The 17,991-nt window shown below is 42.9% G+C and overlaps 1 protein-coding gene across 1 annotated transcript; it reads right to left on the reverse strand.

The window, feature by feature from the left end:
• Positions 1–3,771: 3,771 nt before the first annotated feature.
• KCNV1 (potassium voltage-gated channel modifier subfamily V member 1) lies at positions 3,772–15,118 on the reverse strand. Its single transcript, XM_030971856.1, has 3 exons — positions 14,277–15,118; positions 12,047–12,573; positions 3,772–4,489 (listed from the first exon to the last, which is right to left on the reverse strand). The coding sequence occupies exons 1-3, from the start codon at positions 14,756–14,758 to the stop codon at positions 3,978–3,980; spliced, it is 1,521 nt and encodes a 506-aa protein (XP_030827716.1). The 5' UTR covers positions 14,759–15,118; the 3' UTR covers positions 3,772–3,977.
• Between the last annotated feature and the right edge of the window lie 2,873 nt (positions 15,119–17,991).

Below are 17,991 nucleotides of genomic sequence, written 5' to 3' on the forward strand. Positions count from 1 at the left end.
CAACTAAATTCCTCTCTGAAGGAAAAAATTCTCAATTTACATAGTTAATATCAAATCAAATTTGAAGTGGTTTATTAACTTACTAACAACACATTAATTAAAGTGATCATTGAAGTAGGTATTCAAGATCAAAATCACTACAAGAAGTAACATGTCAAATACAAGCAGACATGAATTTCTAAATACCTTTCTAAAACACCTCAGAATGGAGCAATCCCTCCCTCCCAACTACCAGCACACCTGCCCCTCTCCTGGACACAAGGGTTTCCCAATGTGCTGGTCTCTGCAACCTGGCGCTCCACTTTGTTGCTGGAGTACCCCCAGTAACCTGCCCCTGTTTTCTTGTGCTGGAGTGCCCAGCACTGGACACATCACCCAGATGTGTCTCATCAGGCTGAGGAGCAGGACTATCTCCCTTGGCTTCCTGGCAATGCTCTGCCTAATGTGACCCAGGAGGCTGCTGCCTTTCTTCAAAGTAAAAATGACAACAATTTTAGTGATGTTTAGAATTTTTTAGTGGGTTTGGACTACACTGGCCCAAAGGACAAGCTGTCCCTAAGCATCTATAAACAAATATGAAAGATTTTTCAGACTGTTTGTCTACATTGTAGTTTGTGCCCCTAAAAGAAGGCTGAAGAGGAACTTTTTGCAAAAGAATGTAGTGACAGGACTAGGGGAAATGGCTTTAAACTGAAGGAGGTTGGTTTAGATTAAATTTTAGGAAGAAATTCTTCACTATGAGGGTAGTAAGGTTGCCCAGTGTTGGAAGGTGTGGATTAAACTGTCAAGGAGGACTGTAAATCAATCAAGTGACCTCACAGCCTGAGGGAACCGCAGGCCAGTGATTCTCTAGCATGTACCAAGTTTAAAGGTGCCTGCCCCTTCTTTATGAACCTTTGCCCAGGTGCTGCTTTTAGGGTCCCCCTGAAAGCAAGGGAACAGGAATAAATAGACTCTTTGCATTCTAAAAGTGACTTTGTGGCTGTCCCACCTGCCTGCTTGTCAACACACACACACCGAAAGAAACTGTGGATGTCCCATCCCTGGAAGTGCTCAAGGCCAGACTGGATGGGACTTTGAGAAACCTGGTCAAGTGGAAGGTGTCCCTGCCTACACCAAAAGGGTGGGAGTTAGATGCTCTTTAAGATCCTTTTCTACTCCAAGTGTTCTATATGTTTCTATAACTTTCACTATTACTAATTCTTGTATTAGGGAACCAAGATAATTGCAGGGCTTCTTTCTATGTGCTGCAGCTACAACCCTTGATGTCAGCTGGTGAAAATACTAGGTGTTTAGAGCTAAAATACTCAATTTTCAGCCAACGTTACCAGTCATGTCTGCCAAGTCTGCTGCAGGATGGCAGAACAGAAGTGAGGACAAAAGGTAGCTTCTTGTCTTCAGTGTGATATTCTAAAGATAGCAAAGTTACATTCTTAATTTGGTGCCTTAGTGGTGGCTGAGCTATTTCCCAAATCTGTGGTAGCACATACATGGTGTACCTTCATTTTTTTAGAGTTGTGATGTCCTGTACTGTGTGTTTCTAAGTATGAATGCTCTGGTCCTTCTGTCTGTAAGAGATGAAAGCAGAACTGGCCTTCCTCTGTAAAAAGGTTTGCTAGTCTCAGCCCATAACGTGATAGATGACTGTTCTGTGTAAACAACATGATTGACAATCACTGCTTGGGACACTGATTTTAAAATCAAGAGGTCTGAAAACAGAGGCCAAAGCAACTGCTTGAAAAAGCCTGAGCATGTTTCTCCCATGGGCATTTCTAGGAAATCATCTCCAGAGATGGTCAAAGGAGCGAATCAACGAATATATCCCAGAATATTTCTCTCATTCTTTCAAGTCCATCATAAAAAGCACAGGATGCAATAAAGCAGCCTTTCCCTAAAGAGAATCAATCAGCTATCTGACTGCATTTCCTTTCTCAAACACAGATCAGATGCTGTACAAGACAGCACAAAAGACATTACAAAACAGCCTTCCCACAATGAAAGCGTCTTCCTAATTCTCTATAATTAGAATGACTTTTGAATGAGAAACAGACTGTACAATTTGTGCAGCCTGAGAGACTTCCTGCTCCAAAGAGCTATGAAATAATAACCTAGAGTGGGCTGCACCAGACCTTCCCGTGCAGAATTAATTTTGTCTCCTGGACATCACTGGGAGTTTTGTGGTGGATTCATAGAGTATCTGGGGAGAGGAGAACACTGTGATAATACAGTTGCTCTCTGTTTACCATGGAACATGCAGATAACCTACAAATTTTCACACATAGGCAATCTCTGGTGGTGTCCAGTGTTTATCTTCCTTCTGATCCTGGTGACAGTTTTGTGTGCTGCATTGGTCCTAAATCAAAATGCTCACTGATGCCAGCTGACAAATCAGAAGTATCATGCAAAATCCTGCTCAGTTTGCATCAAGGTGCCTTGAAAATCTTGGTTGCTGTATTATGTTTACATCATTATTTACAGGGAATGACAGAAAAACACACTCTTATTTCAAAACAAGTATTATTCAATGTTTATTAAAATTGAGTTATTTCACCCATTCATATATGCTCAAATGCAGTTTAAGCCTTTGATGTACATAAATAGATATAGCTTAATAACATACAGTTAATAGATGTATCTTTTTAATGTTTATATTGCCCAAAAGAAATGTGAAACGTGAGAGGTTTGTGAATTTTTATATTTAACTTACTAGCTGAGTTATATGCATTGTATGGGACTGTCATAGTCTAGATTAGTGAAATTATATTAAAGAAAAGTTTTATTTGCTAAGAATGGTATTGGGCCACTGGAGAGGTGGGTGGTGGGAAATTAGACTAAAAATACCTTTGATTATTTTAGGTTTTTACCTCAATGACTACATAAAGTAAGCATTCAGTCCAAAAAGTGCTCATTTTTCCTTTGAAACAAAATATTTTCATGAAGTATTTTTCTAATAATGCATCGGTGAAGATAACTAACTTTTTAAAAATCTGGTTCACTTGGAATACCTACAATTTTAATGGGAGACAGAGAAATCACTAGCTTGTTATCTTTTACAATTTCTGCTTCTCCTGTTATCCAGTGATGACTTTACTCAAGCACCAAAACTGCTTAACTACAAAAATAAGTTATGGGAATCAAAACACATAGAGAAGACATGGTTTAAACTAAGTTTGTAAATTATTTCTGTATTGCAAAGGCTGTATTAGCTCCTACAACTTCTGAAGCAACTACAGATGTTGTTGTATATTATGGCACTTATTTAATGACTGTTTTGTACTTTGCTATAGATCTTGCATCTCCCTGATACTTACACATATCTCCTAATACCCATGATGTATCTGGTAGCCCTTTGCTTCTCTGCAAATGAGGAAATTCCAAACCCACCCCCTCCTCCCTCCCTCCCAACCCTCATGGTACCCCAGAATGACTTTTTTCAGACAAATAGGGTAGAAGATGGAGATAAGAAAGAGGATCAAGATTAAGCTAGTTATAGGTATGTCATCCTAAATTTAATCAATATTTCACTTTCTTAGACTTCCCTTTTCAGTTTTCCTTAATGACTTTGACTTTTGTTCTTCAAGTGCAAATACAAAAACTGGATGTTTAAAATTCAAAACACTGTAGCAATTTTCACCAAGACTTTATTATGATATATTAGTAGGGATTTACATTAGACAAATGCTTGCATCATTGTTTTACTTTCATGGATCCATTATTTCCTACCTCACCTACCACGATCCAGTCCTGAAAGCAGGTTTTAGAGTTCCTTGAGAGATTCCATGTTATGAATTCTGCCTTTTGTATACAATAGATATTTCAGTCTGTCCAAGTAAGTAAAACTCCACCTGGAAAAGCAAATACACTGTGTGGCAAATAATAAAAAAAGAGATACTTAATACTAAATTTCTGAAGTAGTCTATGCGCTACACAAGGTTAAATAACTTCAATGCCAAAACCAAAAATCATCAAACCCAAAGTCAAAACCAAAATTCATCTGCACCACTGCTCCTTGTACTTGCCCTCTCTCTGCTTTTTAACCGCAACATGTCCATGACACTGCGTGCGTATATGTCTCGCAAATTAACATTGATATTTGAATCACTGGATGAGTTCTTCATGAGTTTCTTTAAAGCTTCACGCTGCCGAAGAGCAGCTTCTTTTATCTTCAGAGTAAAATAACAGGCAGAAAAACGGTCATTTATTATAGCTATTGGCAAAGCCAAAACCAGTATTCCTGATAGTATACACATAAAGGCTACTACCTTACCAATGGTAGTGTCTGGTCTAATGTCACCATAACCAACTGTTGTCATGGAAGTTGTTGCCCACCACCAAGCACCAGGTACACTTGTGAAAGTTGTGCCTGGCACACCTTGTTCAACAAAGTACTCCACAGTGGAAAATATAGAGATTCCTACAGAGAGGAAGAGAAGCAGAAGGCCAACCTCCTCATAGCACTGAGCAATAGTCATCCCAAGGGACCGCAAGCCTGAAAGATAAGAAATGCTGTCAGTAGGTTGATTCATGTAGCTGTCATTATATCTTTGCAAAACATTTCTTACTTAAAGGCTGACTGCTTTATATTTTCTTTGAATGCGGGTGAACATGTCTTGACAATCACACATTCAGTAAGATCAGAGAAAACCTCCAAGGTCATCAAATCCAACCTTTAACTCAAAACCATCTTGTTGACTAAACCACAGCACTAAGTGACGCATCCAGTTGTTTCAACACTTCCAGGACTGTGACACATCCCTGGGTGGCCCATTTCAAAGCTTAACCACCTTTTCCATGAAGAAATTCTTCTTGATGTCCAACCTGAATCTCCCCAGCACAGCCTGAGGCTGTTTTCTCTTTTCTTATTGCTTGATGCCTAGGAGGAGAGGCTGACCCCACCTGGCTACACCCTCCTTTTAGGTAGAAGGTAGAGAGCAATAAGGTTCCCCCTGAGGCTCCTTTTCTTCAGGCTGAACAACCCCCCAGTTCCCTCAGCCACTCCTCATATGATTTACTCGATCCTCACCAGTTTCATTGCCCTTCTCTGGACATGCTCCAGCACCTCCATGTCTTTCTTGTAGCAAGGTGTCCAGAACTGGATACAGGATTTGAGGCTTCCCAGTGCTGAGTACAGGGTGATAAATAGTTCCCTAGTCCATTTGGTCACACTACCCGGGCCATGATGCCTGGGCCTTTGTGGACACTTGGGCACAGCTGGCTCATCACACCCAGATCCTTTTCAGACACTCTGCACTGCAACAGGGGTTGTTGTGATGCAAGTGCAGAACCCAGCGCTTGGCTTTAATGAACATCATACTGTTGGTCCAGCCCATCCATCCAGCCTGTCCAGATCCTTTTGCAGAATCCTCCTATATCCTCCAGCAGATCAACTCCTCCACCCAACTTAGTGTCATCTACAAACTGACCCGATTCCCTCATTCAGATCATCAATAAAGATATTACACAGGACTGGCCGCAGTACTGAGCCTTGGGGACTCCACTAGTCACTGGCCACCAACTGGATGTGGCACCATACACTAACACACCCTGGGGCCAGTCCTCCAGCCAGTTTTTACCCCAGAAAAGAGGGCATCTGTTCAGGCCATGGGCCTCCAGTTTCTCCAGTAGAATGCTGTGAGAGACAGTGTCAAAGATTTTACGGCAATCCAGGTAGACAACATTCATAACCTTTTCCTCATCCACTAGGCAGGTGATGTAGTCATAAAAGATCAGGATGATCAAGCCTTGGCTGAATTGTCCTTTCCTAAGCCCAGAGCTGGACTTGATCCCCTGATTGTCCTGTACATGCCATGTGATCACACTCAGGATCATCTGCTCCATAATCTTTCCCAGCACCAAGATGCGGGCTGTAGTTCCCTGGAGTCTCCTTCTGACCCTTCTTGTTGGTGGGCATTACATTTACTAGCTTGCAATTACCTGGGACCTCCCTGGTTAACGAAGGCTGATCATAAATGATGGCCAGCATCGTGACAAGCTTTCCTGCCAGCTCCCTCATCACTCTAGGATGAATCCCATGTGGCACCATAGACCTGTGAGAGTCTAAGTGGCACAGCAGGTGACTAACTATATCCTCTTGGATTGCAGTGGTCTTTTCTGCTTCCCATCCCTGTCTACCAGCTCAGGGGGCTGGCTGCCATGAGGATTTCCACTCTCTCTGTTAAACAATGAGGCAAGGAAGATATTAAGTACCCCAGCCTTCTCCTCCTCCTTGGTGATAATGTTGCCCCCCCCTCCACAACCAATAAAGGACAGAGATTTTCCTTGGCCTTCTTTTGTTGGTAAAGTATTTATAAAATCACTTTTTACTACCTTTCACACTGGTGGCCAGATTGAGTTCTAGCTGAGCTTTTGCTTTTCTGGTTTTCTCTCTACATGATCCAATGAAATCCCTGTACTCTTCCCGAGTTCCTCTCCTTCTTCCAAAAGTCATAAACTCTTTTATCGTCTCTGAATTCTGGCAGAAACTCCCTGTTCATCCAGGCTGCTCTTCTTCCTCCTTGGCTTGCCTTTAGGCACATAGGTACTGCCTGCTCCTGACCCTTTAAGACTTCTTTCTAAAAGTATGTCCAGCCATTCTGGAGCCCTCTGTTCTAAGGCCTGTTTCCCAAGGGACTCTCTGAACCAGTGTCCTGAACACACCAAATCCTGCCTGCTGGAAATCCATGTGAGAGGTTTTGTTGACCTCTTTCCTTACATCATCATGAATTGAAAACACTCTTATTTCATGGTCACCATGCTCATAATGGCCTCTGACCACCACATCTCCCTACTGGTCTAATGAGGCACTGACCCTAGTAGGCTAAAAAGAGGTGCTGCTCTAAGCAGAAGCTGAGAAAAAGTGATTTACAGAAATAGATCACAGTGTTAGACTGAACACTTGACATAATTTGTATTTTCTTAATACAGACCATAGGAATTCTTATTACTTATCATCTGAACTATGTACACATATAATTTAGACAAACTAAACTATCTTGATTTATTAATTGGCTGTAAGAGAAGATCTAGCACCACTTGAAACTACTTACAAACACACTAAAAACACCTGCTTTATATTTGGAGACTAAATGTGCCAAGCCTCTGTTTTCCAGCCACTGTCATATTTTTCTCTAGGACCTAGGAGCCCTTAGTTACCAAATTTGTGTTGCTGTGTGAGTACTGAGACCCCAGTTCAGTTCACTCAATAACTTTTTCTTTGACGACTGTTTTCAATCCTTCTGTAATTGTCACAGACTCTCTTTGACCCTTCTTCCTTCTGCCCAAGCTACCTTGCACTGTAGATATCAAAACTAACTGGTTTTCCAGTAACAGCTGCACTTGTGCCAAACTCAAGGTAGCAAAGCAAACAGCAAAGCATATCCTCTCAATGCAAGCATGAATCCTGTTAACTGACTATGTACTGCATCAGTCCTTTTTTGCCCATGAGCTGCACAGGGAGCTTGGGACCACTGTCCATAACCCCCTGTATTCCTGTTAGAGCCACTGCTTCAAGGCTAGACTGCCCCACAAAAGCGAGCAGGAAAGTAAATCCAAAAATAGTGCAATGAATAAATATTGCACACATAAAGAAAGAAGGAAGATAACAGGGTACCAATTCAGCTGAGACATAGGAGACTGAAATTATCTTCTGAATTACTTTGGATTAGTTTTTAATGCTGTTCTTTAAAAGTGTGAGATGCTTTCTCTAATAAATGAGAAAAACATAATGCTTATGAATTACCCTTCATAGGTATATTTCTCACTAAACTATTGTTTGCAAAACAGCTTACTGAGGCTCTGCCTCTGCTTGCAGACTTCATGTGCTCATTAGTGTTATAGGCAATTTGATTGTTTGACAGTCTCAAACTACAAGATGTTAACATTTCTTGCTTTTGGCTCTTTCTTTTCCCCTGCAGGTTCAATGGATTTTAGAAGTTTTATGTACAGCAAACACTGGAAGTGCACAGCAGAGTTTGGAGGCAATGTTGGAGTTTTCTTCCTAAATGCTATCTGCTACAAACTCCAGTAAAGAACTTACCCATACCGAGATCTTATATTACTATAACTATGATCTGTAGAATGTTTATTACAATGATATAGATTAAATCTTTAACACAAAGGGAATAAGATATAAATGTGCAATCTTTTCTCTGTAAATATGATTGCCTTCATATTTTGGAAACACTAGTATCAGCAGAGCAAAAGCTCTGTGAGATAATTGCAAGGACTCAGATCAAATTATTATTTCCAAGGAACCCTATGAGCCCTTGCCCTGTAAAACTTCCTACTGAACAAGGCAGAAGAGTAACTGTTAAATCTTTGTATCAAAATGATGACATTCTAATTTTTCCTATGGTTAGTTATTCTAACTGTTCAGGGTCTGATTTTTTCTTTTTATTATTCTTAGTTCTAGTATACTCATCTAAGATTAAGATATAATTCTTCACGTCTTTAGATGAAGTCAGGAAACATTACTAGTCAAATCTATGAATCAGAGAAGTTACTGGACTCCACAACTCATTCTAACAGGAATCAGTTGGTGTAATGACATGTATAAAGTATACTACTATATTACTTTGTACCTTTTGAAAATGTCTCTGAGTCCTGGCACATGGCCAAACTAGGGCTGTTCCAGCGCAGACACCTCAGCGAGTCTTACAGCTTCTCATGAGAGCGCCTTGCCAGGAGCTGTGACAGCTTGGTTACTCATGCTTGGAAGGTGCTAAGGTGCTTTAACAGAGTTGGTGTGAGGCTGGCAAGCAGCCCCAGCTCTGGTAAGAGGAAGAGGAAGCACTTCTGCCATGCAGGTCAAGTTCTATCTCTTTTTTGTCCAAAGTGACCTGGCAACACAAGCTGATAATCAGAAGCTTCAGTTTACACAGCGCTTAAACAACCGTAAAGTTTTAACACAAAAAGTGCTCAAGTTTCAACTTTACATGACTCTAGAGGCACAACAGCCTTAAATTTGCTATGGTCTTCTCTCAAAGACAGCTCATTGCCTTTGCAAATAAGATGCTCATACCCTACTTCTCCTCAAGAAGTCCCTCTGTATGTGCTTCCCAGAGGAGACCAGCAAGGTCCCTGAAAACATGGTCCTGGGGCAAGGCAACGGCTGAGGAGAATGTGAGAACATGACAAATGCAGCTTCAGTTCTATTGTATTCTTGAAGTTACTAAAATATATAATTTTTCTATATTGGAGGAGTAGTCTTGCCCTCTAGTTACACATTTTATGGACAGAGGTACCACTGATTTCTCAGTGGTTCCTTGATGAGGTACAGTACTTAGCATAAGTAGCTGCACACTCACACCAGTCTAGCCTGAGTGTTTTTAAAATCACATCCCTCAAGTGAGCTGGCTTCAGTTTCCAAAGGGGCAGAAATTACTTTTTTCATTTCTTATTTTCATTCTTGTTTTTGTCCCACAGAAAGGGTTAAGTTGCTATTTCTTGAAAGTGAAGAAAAGAACTGATGTTTTTTCGCCTCACTCATTTCTGCCCCTGACAGCAGGGCCAGGCTGCTGTTGTGATCCCAGCTTTGCTATGGCTCCACAAAGCACCGCAGGGATGTTCTCCTTTGGCTGTGAACACCCCTCCTTGGTGAAAGAGAAGCTGCTGCCTTCAGACACAAATCTTCTGCTCTTGTATTCATCTTGCCACCCGAAACAACAGAGCAGTGCCTGAAGCTTTGCCTGGTCTGAGAGTGTAGGAGTTGGAAAGAAGCCTCACTGGAAGGCACTGGTCAGATCCAAGGCAAGAGAGCAAGAAGAGCTTTGAGAACCACCCTGAACACTGAGGTTTATCACTACTGCCTAGGGATGTGCAAGGAGAATGGTCTCTATGCATGATAAATATGGGGCTCATCTTGTATTAGGAGCTGTGGTAAAGGATGTATTTAGAAGCACATTAACACACTTCTTTGGACAGGAGATCAGAACAGTGAGTTTCTACATTTAAATCATACAGATTGGATTTAGCATTCTGGAACTAAGTAGGCAGCAACTGACCTTCCTAAGAAGCAACACAATGATGGTAACACTGCTCCAAGTGGTTTAAATTGACATATATGTTGCTTCTTGTACCTTGAAACTGGCATTTTGATTCCAGTAAAAAGAAGACAGCACACCTCCAGATCACGATACTATATTTTTATGTAATTAATTCACTTTTACCTGACATGGTACTATTAAATTCAATATCACTCAATATTGTGATGTAAACTGTATTAAATACTGAATAATTAATTTAAGAATATATAAATCTAAGTGTTTAGACCATCCTTGAAAGTACGTCTACCTGAAGTTAGCAGTTATACAAATATCTGAAACATCTGATTTCAAGCTGATAGTCACAAAACCGAGTAACAGAATGAACACACTCACTCCGTAAGAGTAAATTGCAATAAACTGGAAACTTAACTTGAATCAACACACTTTTGTATGACCATTTTGTTAGTCAGCACCAAAGTGCCCTGATGAGATAAAATCTTTTTTTTATTTTCAAAACACAGTTAGAAAGGATGGCATTCACATTACAACTACCATCAAAAGTGGGTAAAAGCATTGCAAAAAACCTCTAACAAACCCTGCAAAACTTGTAATGAAGCAAAATTGCCAGACTGAATCATTATAAACTTTCTCTCAACTGCTTTCTAAGGGACTGTTATGCATCAGTATGGGCATAATCTAGTGCAAAGAGTAAGATTAAGATGCTTCCCAAACCACTATGATTATGCTTATGACTATGAGTAGTATCAAAGCTAATCCCTGCCACTGGCAGGCAGGTTTGCTACCTTTAATGGTAACAAAAATAAGACACATTCTGCTGCTGTGAGCACACTGTAACTCCTGCTGAATTTGGGCCAGTTTACAGAGAGGGTTCTCCAAAAATATGGACAGGCATCAAACCATTCCTGCTTCGTGGATGGAAATTCTGAAAAGGCACATTGGGTGCTTTTCAAGAATGATCATCACTGTCTTCAGAAGAGCTAATATTGCAGGACAGAGATCATTATTTACTATTAGGATTTAATTTTTCAAAGCTACTAGTGTTGGCTGAACATTTCTCGTGTAAAATTCAGCACCATATTCTCCACTGATGTAGGTGGGTACATAATCAAACCATTTTAAAAATGCCAAGACAGTTTTTATTCTTTCATATAGCCAGGCATGCACATGCCACAAAGAAGTAATAAAATCAGGGGAAATGCAAGAGGAAATTCAACACTTTCCAATGATTTCCAGTTTTCTCTGATGAATTCCCACTGGAAAATGTTAACTTTTATGCCTTCCTTTCACCAGAGAGAGCAAACAAGATGGTTCACAGAAATGCATTTCACCTTACACCCCATTCCTGCTTGCTGTTCATTCACCTGTCAGGAGTGCCAGGGCACTAAGGGCCCCAGACCAGTTGGTGAACTCTGGCTGAACCTGGCACTGCTGCTCCGCGCTGCACCCAGGTCCCCCTGCCTTAGCAGCCCCTGAGGGGCTTCATATACCACTGGAATACCAGTGGGTTCCATGGGGCCAGAGAGCTCCTCAACCCATCACCTCCAAAGGTTTTAAACAGTTTCCTTGAAACATTCTCCACTGTGGTTGTTTTCAGGATCTATGACATGGACAAAATCATGACGTAATTTTTTGCACATGCTTTTAAACAAACAAAATTGCTACAGCTGTCATTAGTGGACCTTGGAATATACAAAAAGTCTGGGCTGATGATCTCTGCTTCTTCCCTAATAAAATCAACATATATATATGTTTTAAAATTTATCACACTATGAATGACTGGTGGATGATTTACAGCATGCAACACTGAGGTCTGTTTATGTAAATGTTCAATGAAAACAATATGCAAGGCTTTATGAAGAGCTAAAATTTTTTGGAGAAAGCCCTTATCCCTCAATTACAACATTCAAAAGTTAAGATCTTCAAAAGCCATTGCTGCTAATCGATTGCGTAATGCAATGCACACACAAAATGGAGGACTGTGCCCAGGGACAACTATTGCATGCAGTGAAATTGAGAAGTATCACAGCCATGGCCAAATATACCTGTTGAATGTCTTCCCAGCTTCAACATCCGCAGGGCTCTGAGAAGTCTCAGCACTTGGACAATGCGCCCCACGTTCTCCAGTTCTTGGGAGCTCTCACCACCACACAGGCTCTCTACCAGCAGGGTGATGTAGAAAGGCAAAATAGCAAGGAGGTCTATGATGTTTGCCACACTCCTCAGGAAGCGGCACCGATCTCGTGCACACAGGAACCTCAGGACAAACTCTGCTGTGAACCACGCAATGCATAGGTACTCTAGGGCATCCAGCAGTGCTGGGGCCAGCCAGCTGAGCTCTACTGAAATCAAGGCCATGTTGGCAATTGACACAACAACAAAAACCATGGACAAGGTGCCAAACGTCCTGGCTGCTGCAGAGGAGCCAGGCTTTTCCAAAAGTTCCCAAAGTTTCTGTCTGACATTGGGACAGAGGCTACCAGAAAAGTCCTCTTCTTCATCTTGGGCATCCAGTTCTTCTGCATCTTTCTTGATGTCTAAGGCTTCACTCAGCTCCTTCCTTCTGAAGTACCTGCCCAGGAACAGCCCCCAAGAGATTTTGAATAGGCAGATGCTTGTCTTATCATTTACTATGCAAGTTAGAAGAATACACATTAAAGTTTACCTTATGTGAGATCAGAAAACCCTAATATCAAGCATATGGCTTGTATTGTTGAGCCCCTGCAGCATGTTTCCGATATACTTCTGTTACCCCATTTCACATCAGTGACACATTCTATATGCAGAATAATTTTACTGATAGCGATTTATTAATATGGATCATGTTGACCACAGTAGGATCTGCGGCATGACTAACATGAATTCTTAGAAACAATCCTCGCACAACCAGATCCTCTGTTTTTAAACAGTTCTCAATTGTATGCCATTTTTTATTACACTGGTCCATATATACAATAGTAAAAATGAAGTTCATGGGTGAACTTCTGATCAATACACACTAAGATGACAAGGTATCTTTCTTTCTTTAGATATATGGGCTCTCACACAAAGTGGACAAACATTTGTACTGAGTAAAACTGTAAATATATAGAGTGTTTTGTCAGAGTAAGAGTATATTTAAACTGGAATTTTGTCAATCATAAACACTCAAAGTACACAAAAAAAAATCTTTTTCTTTCCTATCTTTCTTTTTGACTGCTGCAAAGTTCAAGCCTTAGACAAAGGTGTTGTACAATTTTGTCTTCAATACAGTTAGTCCTGCATATGTCAAAAAGGTCTGTAGCTCTATGTATCACTAAAGTAGTAGGGGCATTCAGTTACACCTACCAGAAAAGGAAGAAAGGTATGAAAACTAGGCTCCAATTTTCTCAGCTGAAGAACTAAACCATACTAGGGCAGGATACCTCTAATATCTTTTGGGGATGGTATTACTTCTTTCTAATAATTTTGACATAACTGCTATAGCTAAATAGCAGTTACACTCTTTAGAAAATTCATTTCTTCAATACTAAAAAACCAAAACCAGTAACATTGAATATGGTGGGAAATTAACTGCAAATAGAATTAACAGAAACATCCTGGGGGTGGTTCAGTCAAAACCCACCTCGTTCCTAAACTGCCTGTTATAATTTGTCTCCAGTGAGCCATGTTCCCGCTGTTGCTGCCCCCTCCCTGTAAGCTGCTACATCCACGTGCGATGCTTCCTTTCATGGCTCCTCCTGGAGCCATGCCACCCACACTCAGCCTGGCAGGTGACCAGCCCCCTTCTGCCTCTCCAGCTTGAATTTGGAAATCCTTCAAAATTAAAGTGCAGGTGGGCAGGATCCAAACCCTTCCAGCATTGTGTCTGACTCCACATCTAATCCCTCTATGATAACCTTAAACTGAATGATTGAAGGGGCATCTCTCCTTTCACAACCCTTTTCATCTCTGGCATTGTCCTTTTCAAAATTTTGAGCTTCCAGGGCCAGTTTGAAGCAACTACAGGACATCCCAGACCCTGTTCCTGTTCCTGTCTCACTATCTTGACCTCACCAGCAACCTTCCCCACAGCAAGTGGTAAGTGTGACCTAACCCAACAAACACATTTCCCATTTCTGACACCCATCCACTGCTAAAGCAGCACTCGGGGCTCAACTCACAAAACTTTTCCTGCTACCTCACCAATCCCCACTGCTGGGTCTCTCATCTGAGGCTCTCTGAATGCAAGTTGATGTGGAACTCATCTAGCTCACAATCCACAAGATAAGGAAGCCTCATCTTCCCACAACTCACCGGTCTCTGCAGCAGGAATCAATGCTGAGCTCATCCAAACCCCAGTATTGGATCTCTTGCAGGAAAGAGAGTGCACACAGCTGCTCCATCACATGCAGCCTCCCTGTCTGATAGTAATTCAGGATGTAGTGAAATGCCTGTGAGCTCCGGTCAAAGAAATACTCATTCTCCACAAGGTTGGCATCATCACAAAGCTCAAGGAGGCCAGAAGCCACATCCCGGGCAGCAGAGACCACTACTGCCAGTTTGCCAAGACGGGTGTCAGGGTAGCAAGACAAAGTTTGCTGGGACATCACAAAGCGGCTGCCTCCTACATTGATAGTAAAGCAGTCCAGAGAGGGAATGACCTTCTGGAGCAGGGGCCCCTGCTCTTCCTCACTAGAGAAAACACTGGACTCCAGCGAACCCAGGGATGTGCTACTCCCTGGTTCCTCCAAGGATGCTTGGGAAGAAAGCGACATGCAGCAGGGAGGCGACTTCATCCTGTAGCTGCCAGCAGCAGCCCACACTCTCCAGGATCAAAATCACAACACGGCTGCAGAGAAGGCTGCCCCGCCAGGCTCGGAATGTTGCCTCTGGCTACCGTCCCAGGGACACCGCACCGTCCCCGCTGCCTCCGGGCGGTGCCTGGAGCTGGGCGGAGGTCAGGCGGGCGCTGCACAGCCCAGCGCCGCCCGCACTCGCGAGGATGCTGAAGAGCCACGGTACCTGAGGCGGCGTCACCTCGTGCTGTCCGCGCCGGCACCATCCGCCCGCGACGGCCCCTCCGCTTCAGCGCTCATCTCCAGCCGCTGGGTCGGGGCAGGGGAAACCCACCGGCACGGCACAACACGGAACGCCGGCTTCAGCGGCAGCTCCGGGCAGCGCCCCGACAGTAGCCCTAGGGGCCGCTGGCCAGCCCGTCCCCTCCCGCCCCGCGCTCGCACTTCGGCCGGGGCTGCCGCGGCCGGAGCGAGCCCCGCGCCGGGGCAGCCGCCGCGAACAGAGCGTCTGGGCAGGGCTGCCGCCCCCGGCCCGCCCGGCCGCTCCCCGCCCCCGGCCCGCCTCACCTGCCCGCCCGGCTGTGCTACCCCCGGCCCGCTGCCTCTGCTCGCTCTCCCCGGCTCCAGAGCTCCGGGCAGCGCCAGCGCCTCTCCATGGCGGGTCCTGTGCTGCGGGGGGCAGGCGGCAGCGGGGGCCGCGGGCTGGGCCGGGCGGGGCCGCGGGGCCGACCCCGCCCCGGAGCCGCGGGCCCGGCAGCCGCAGGTGCGGTGGCCGTGCCGTGTGTCCCCACCCGGGGCTGCCTCCGCGACAACGCGGCGCTTGCAAACTTCCCCGAGCCAGTTGGCAGGGCGGTTCGGAAGCCGGCCCTCCGCGGTGTATGTAACCCCACACGTGTCGCTAAGCAGGGAACGTGTCCTCGCTCAGATTGCTTGCTCCCTCGGCTCAAGTCTGAAGTCGCTCGCGTAAAGAAGTCACTGTAAGTTGATGGGTATGAGCGAGCCTGTTTTAACCGAGCTGCTCTTAGCCTGTTTTCAAAAATACTCTGTACTATCTTCGTTACCTGTGCTGACTTTGTAGGTCCTCAGTTCAACAATGCAAAAATTTTGTTCACACTCCTCGTTATATTTCCTTTTCTCCTGTGAAGCAGTTATTTCTAACAAATACTTGCTTTGGAAATTCGTGCTTTCTGCTGCCTCTGACTCCTCGCGAGGGTGGGCAGCTGCCGATATTGCAGTGGAATCTCCCAAGATGGGAAATTGTGGAGCATGCAAAATGTGGCGTTGTGTGTCATGCCACCAGCATCATGTGATGTCCCACCAGCTTTTTATCCCACATCGCTTGTTGCATACAGCTGTGTCCAGTTATGAACATTTCTAACATTTACTTCAGAGAGATCTTATAGTTTCATCTTTTGGGTACTGGTAATCCATATTTCAAATGAAGCTGAGCTGAACATTTACCATATTGCAGAATTGCAACACCCACAGCAACCTCTCTACTCAGCACTTGCTGGCATAGAAATCTGCTTAAGTGACTGTTGGCAAAAAAATACACAGATCAGAAAGAATCCAGTGGAGAATAGCAAGGGTGGGGTCTGGAAGCCATGGCCCAGGAAGAAAACACAGAGTGGGATAGCTACAGTGGAAGGGATGGAGCATTTGGTAGTCTTCAGACATGTAAAAGGCTGCTCACAAAGGTAAAGATGATATACGCTGTTCTCCTTGGATGAACTGGACATGTGTAGAAGTAATGGGAGTTGAACAACAGGAAGGATATTTAGAGTGGCTATTACGAAGGCTTTGGTGAAGCAGTGGAAGAGGCAGATTTGTGTCTGTTGCAGGTCATCAATGAGCTGGCTGGACAAGGATCTGTCAGGAATAGTAGATGTGTGGTGCTGCTTTTCCTGAGGTAGTCTGGAAGGGTTAGATGAACTTGTGCTACCTTCTGGCTCTCTAATGCTGTATTTGAAATGTGCCAAAGAAAAATACTTATTTTCATAGACATTTCCATTTTTATTGTTTAAAACAATAAAATTTAAATATAATTTAAATGAAAAAACACAAACCTATGAATTAATTTTCCTTTGTAACTATCAACAACTGCTGTTATGCAGCAGGCTTTCAGGAATCTCTCATTTTTATCCAGGGTTGCCACTCAGGAGTGCAGTCCCTCTGACAGATAGCAATTAAGCCAGCACTTAATTAAAAACAATAATTTAAAAAGTAATTAAAACCACCAGTCAGACCAATTTAACAGCATCAATGAGAAGTACCTCAGAATAGCAAGATGCCTTACTGACTGTAATAGACCCCTAATTGTTTAGTCAATAAACTACCCACTCAGCCTCTTTTCAGTAGTCATTCTTTCCATCAGCCAGAAAGACTTTTTCAGGAATATTTTCTCCATTCGAAGGGAGATCTGAAAACATTTCCCTCCCATCATGACCATTCAAGGGATTACTTCAGATTCACTGATGTTTCTAAGAACCTGGCTACCAGTTTTGACTTTGTCTAGTCAAAGTCAAAACTGCCTCAAATGCCCAGCCTCATTAAAACTGTAGATAAATACTCTGATACATAATTTCCAGCGCATGTATGAGACCTTGAGAAATCAGGTTCATTTTTCTGTTTATTTATGTCCTTTATGGAATAATGACTGTATACAGGTATATTTATTTCACTTCAAACTTAATTCTTTGTCTGATTATCAACTGTTCAGACCAGACTGTTTTCTTCAAAACAGTAGAGGAAAGCCATATGTTAAGGGTATGCTTTCCTTTAGTTTTTTGCATTCTTCTATGTACTTCTCACTGCAGGAGAGTGACATCACCAACAAAATTCCATAGTGTCCACAACTTCCATACTGTAAACTCACATAATCACAATTAGACAGGAGATATGTGTATGATATAGCACCTTCCTTGTAAGTACTGTTTCTCTACTAGTTATGAATTTAGATTTTTATTAAAAAAATGACTTATAGAAAACTTCTGAAAATTATTTTCAAATGTAACAATAACATAAAGCTGAAACATTTCAAAGAAAGGCTCAAAACCAGAGGATTTATTTTTCCACTACTAGAGACAGAAGAAACAGACTTTACTGGTGCATATTTCATTTTCAGGGAAACTCTTAAAGGATCTGCTATTTGTCATTCCTGCTCATTTGTACATGAGAAACTAAAGTAAAAACTTTCATAATTTTATCATTCCCTTGGCAAACCCTCTTGAGCA

This window comes from Camarhynchus parvulus, chromosome 2 (genome assembly GCF_901933205.1).
Source record: "Camarhynchus parvulus chromosome 2, STF_HiC, whole genome shotgun sequence".
In the NCBI taxonomy this organism is placed as follows: Eukaryota; Metazoa; Chordata; class Aves; order Passeriformes; family Thraupidae; genus Camarhynchus; species Camarhynchus parvulus.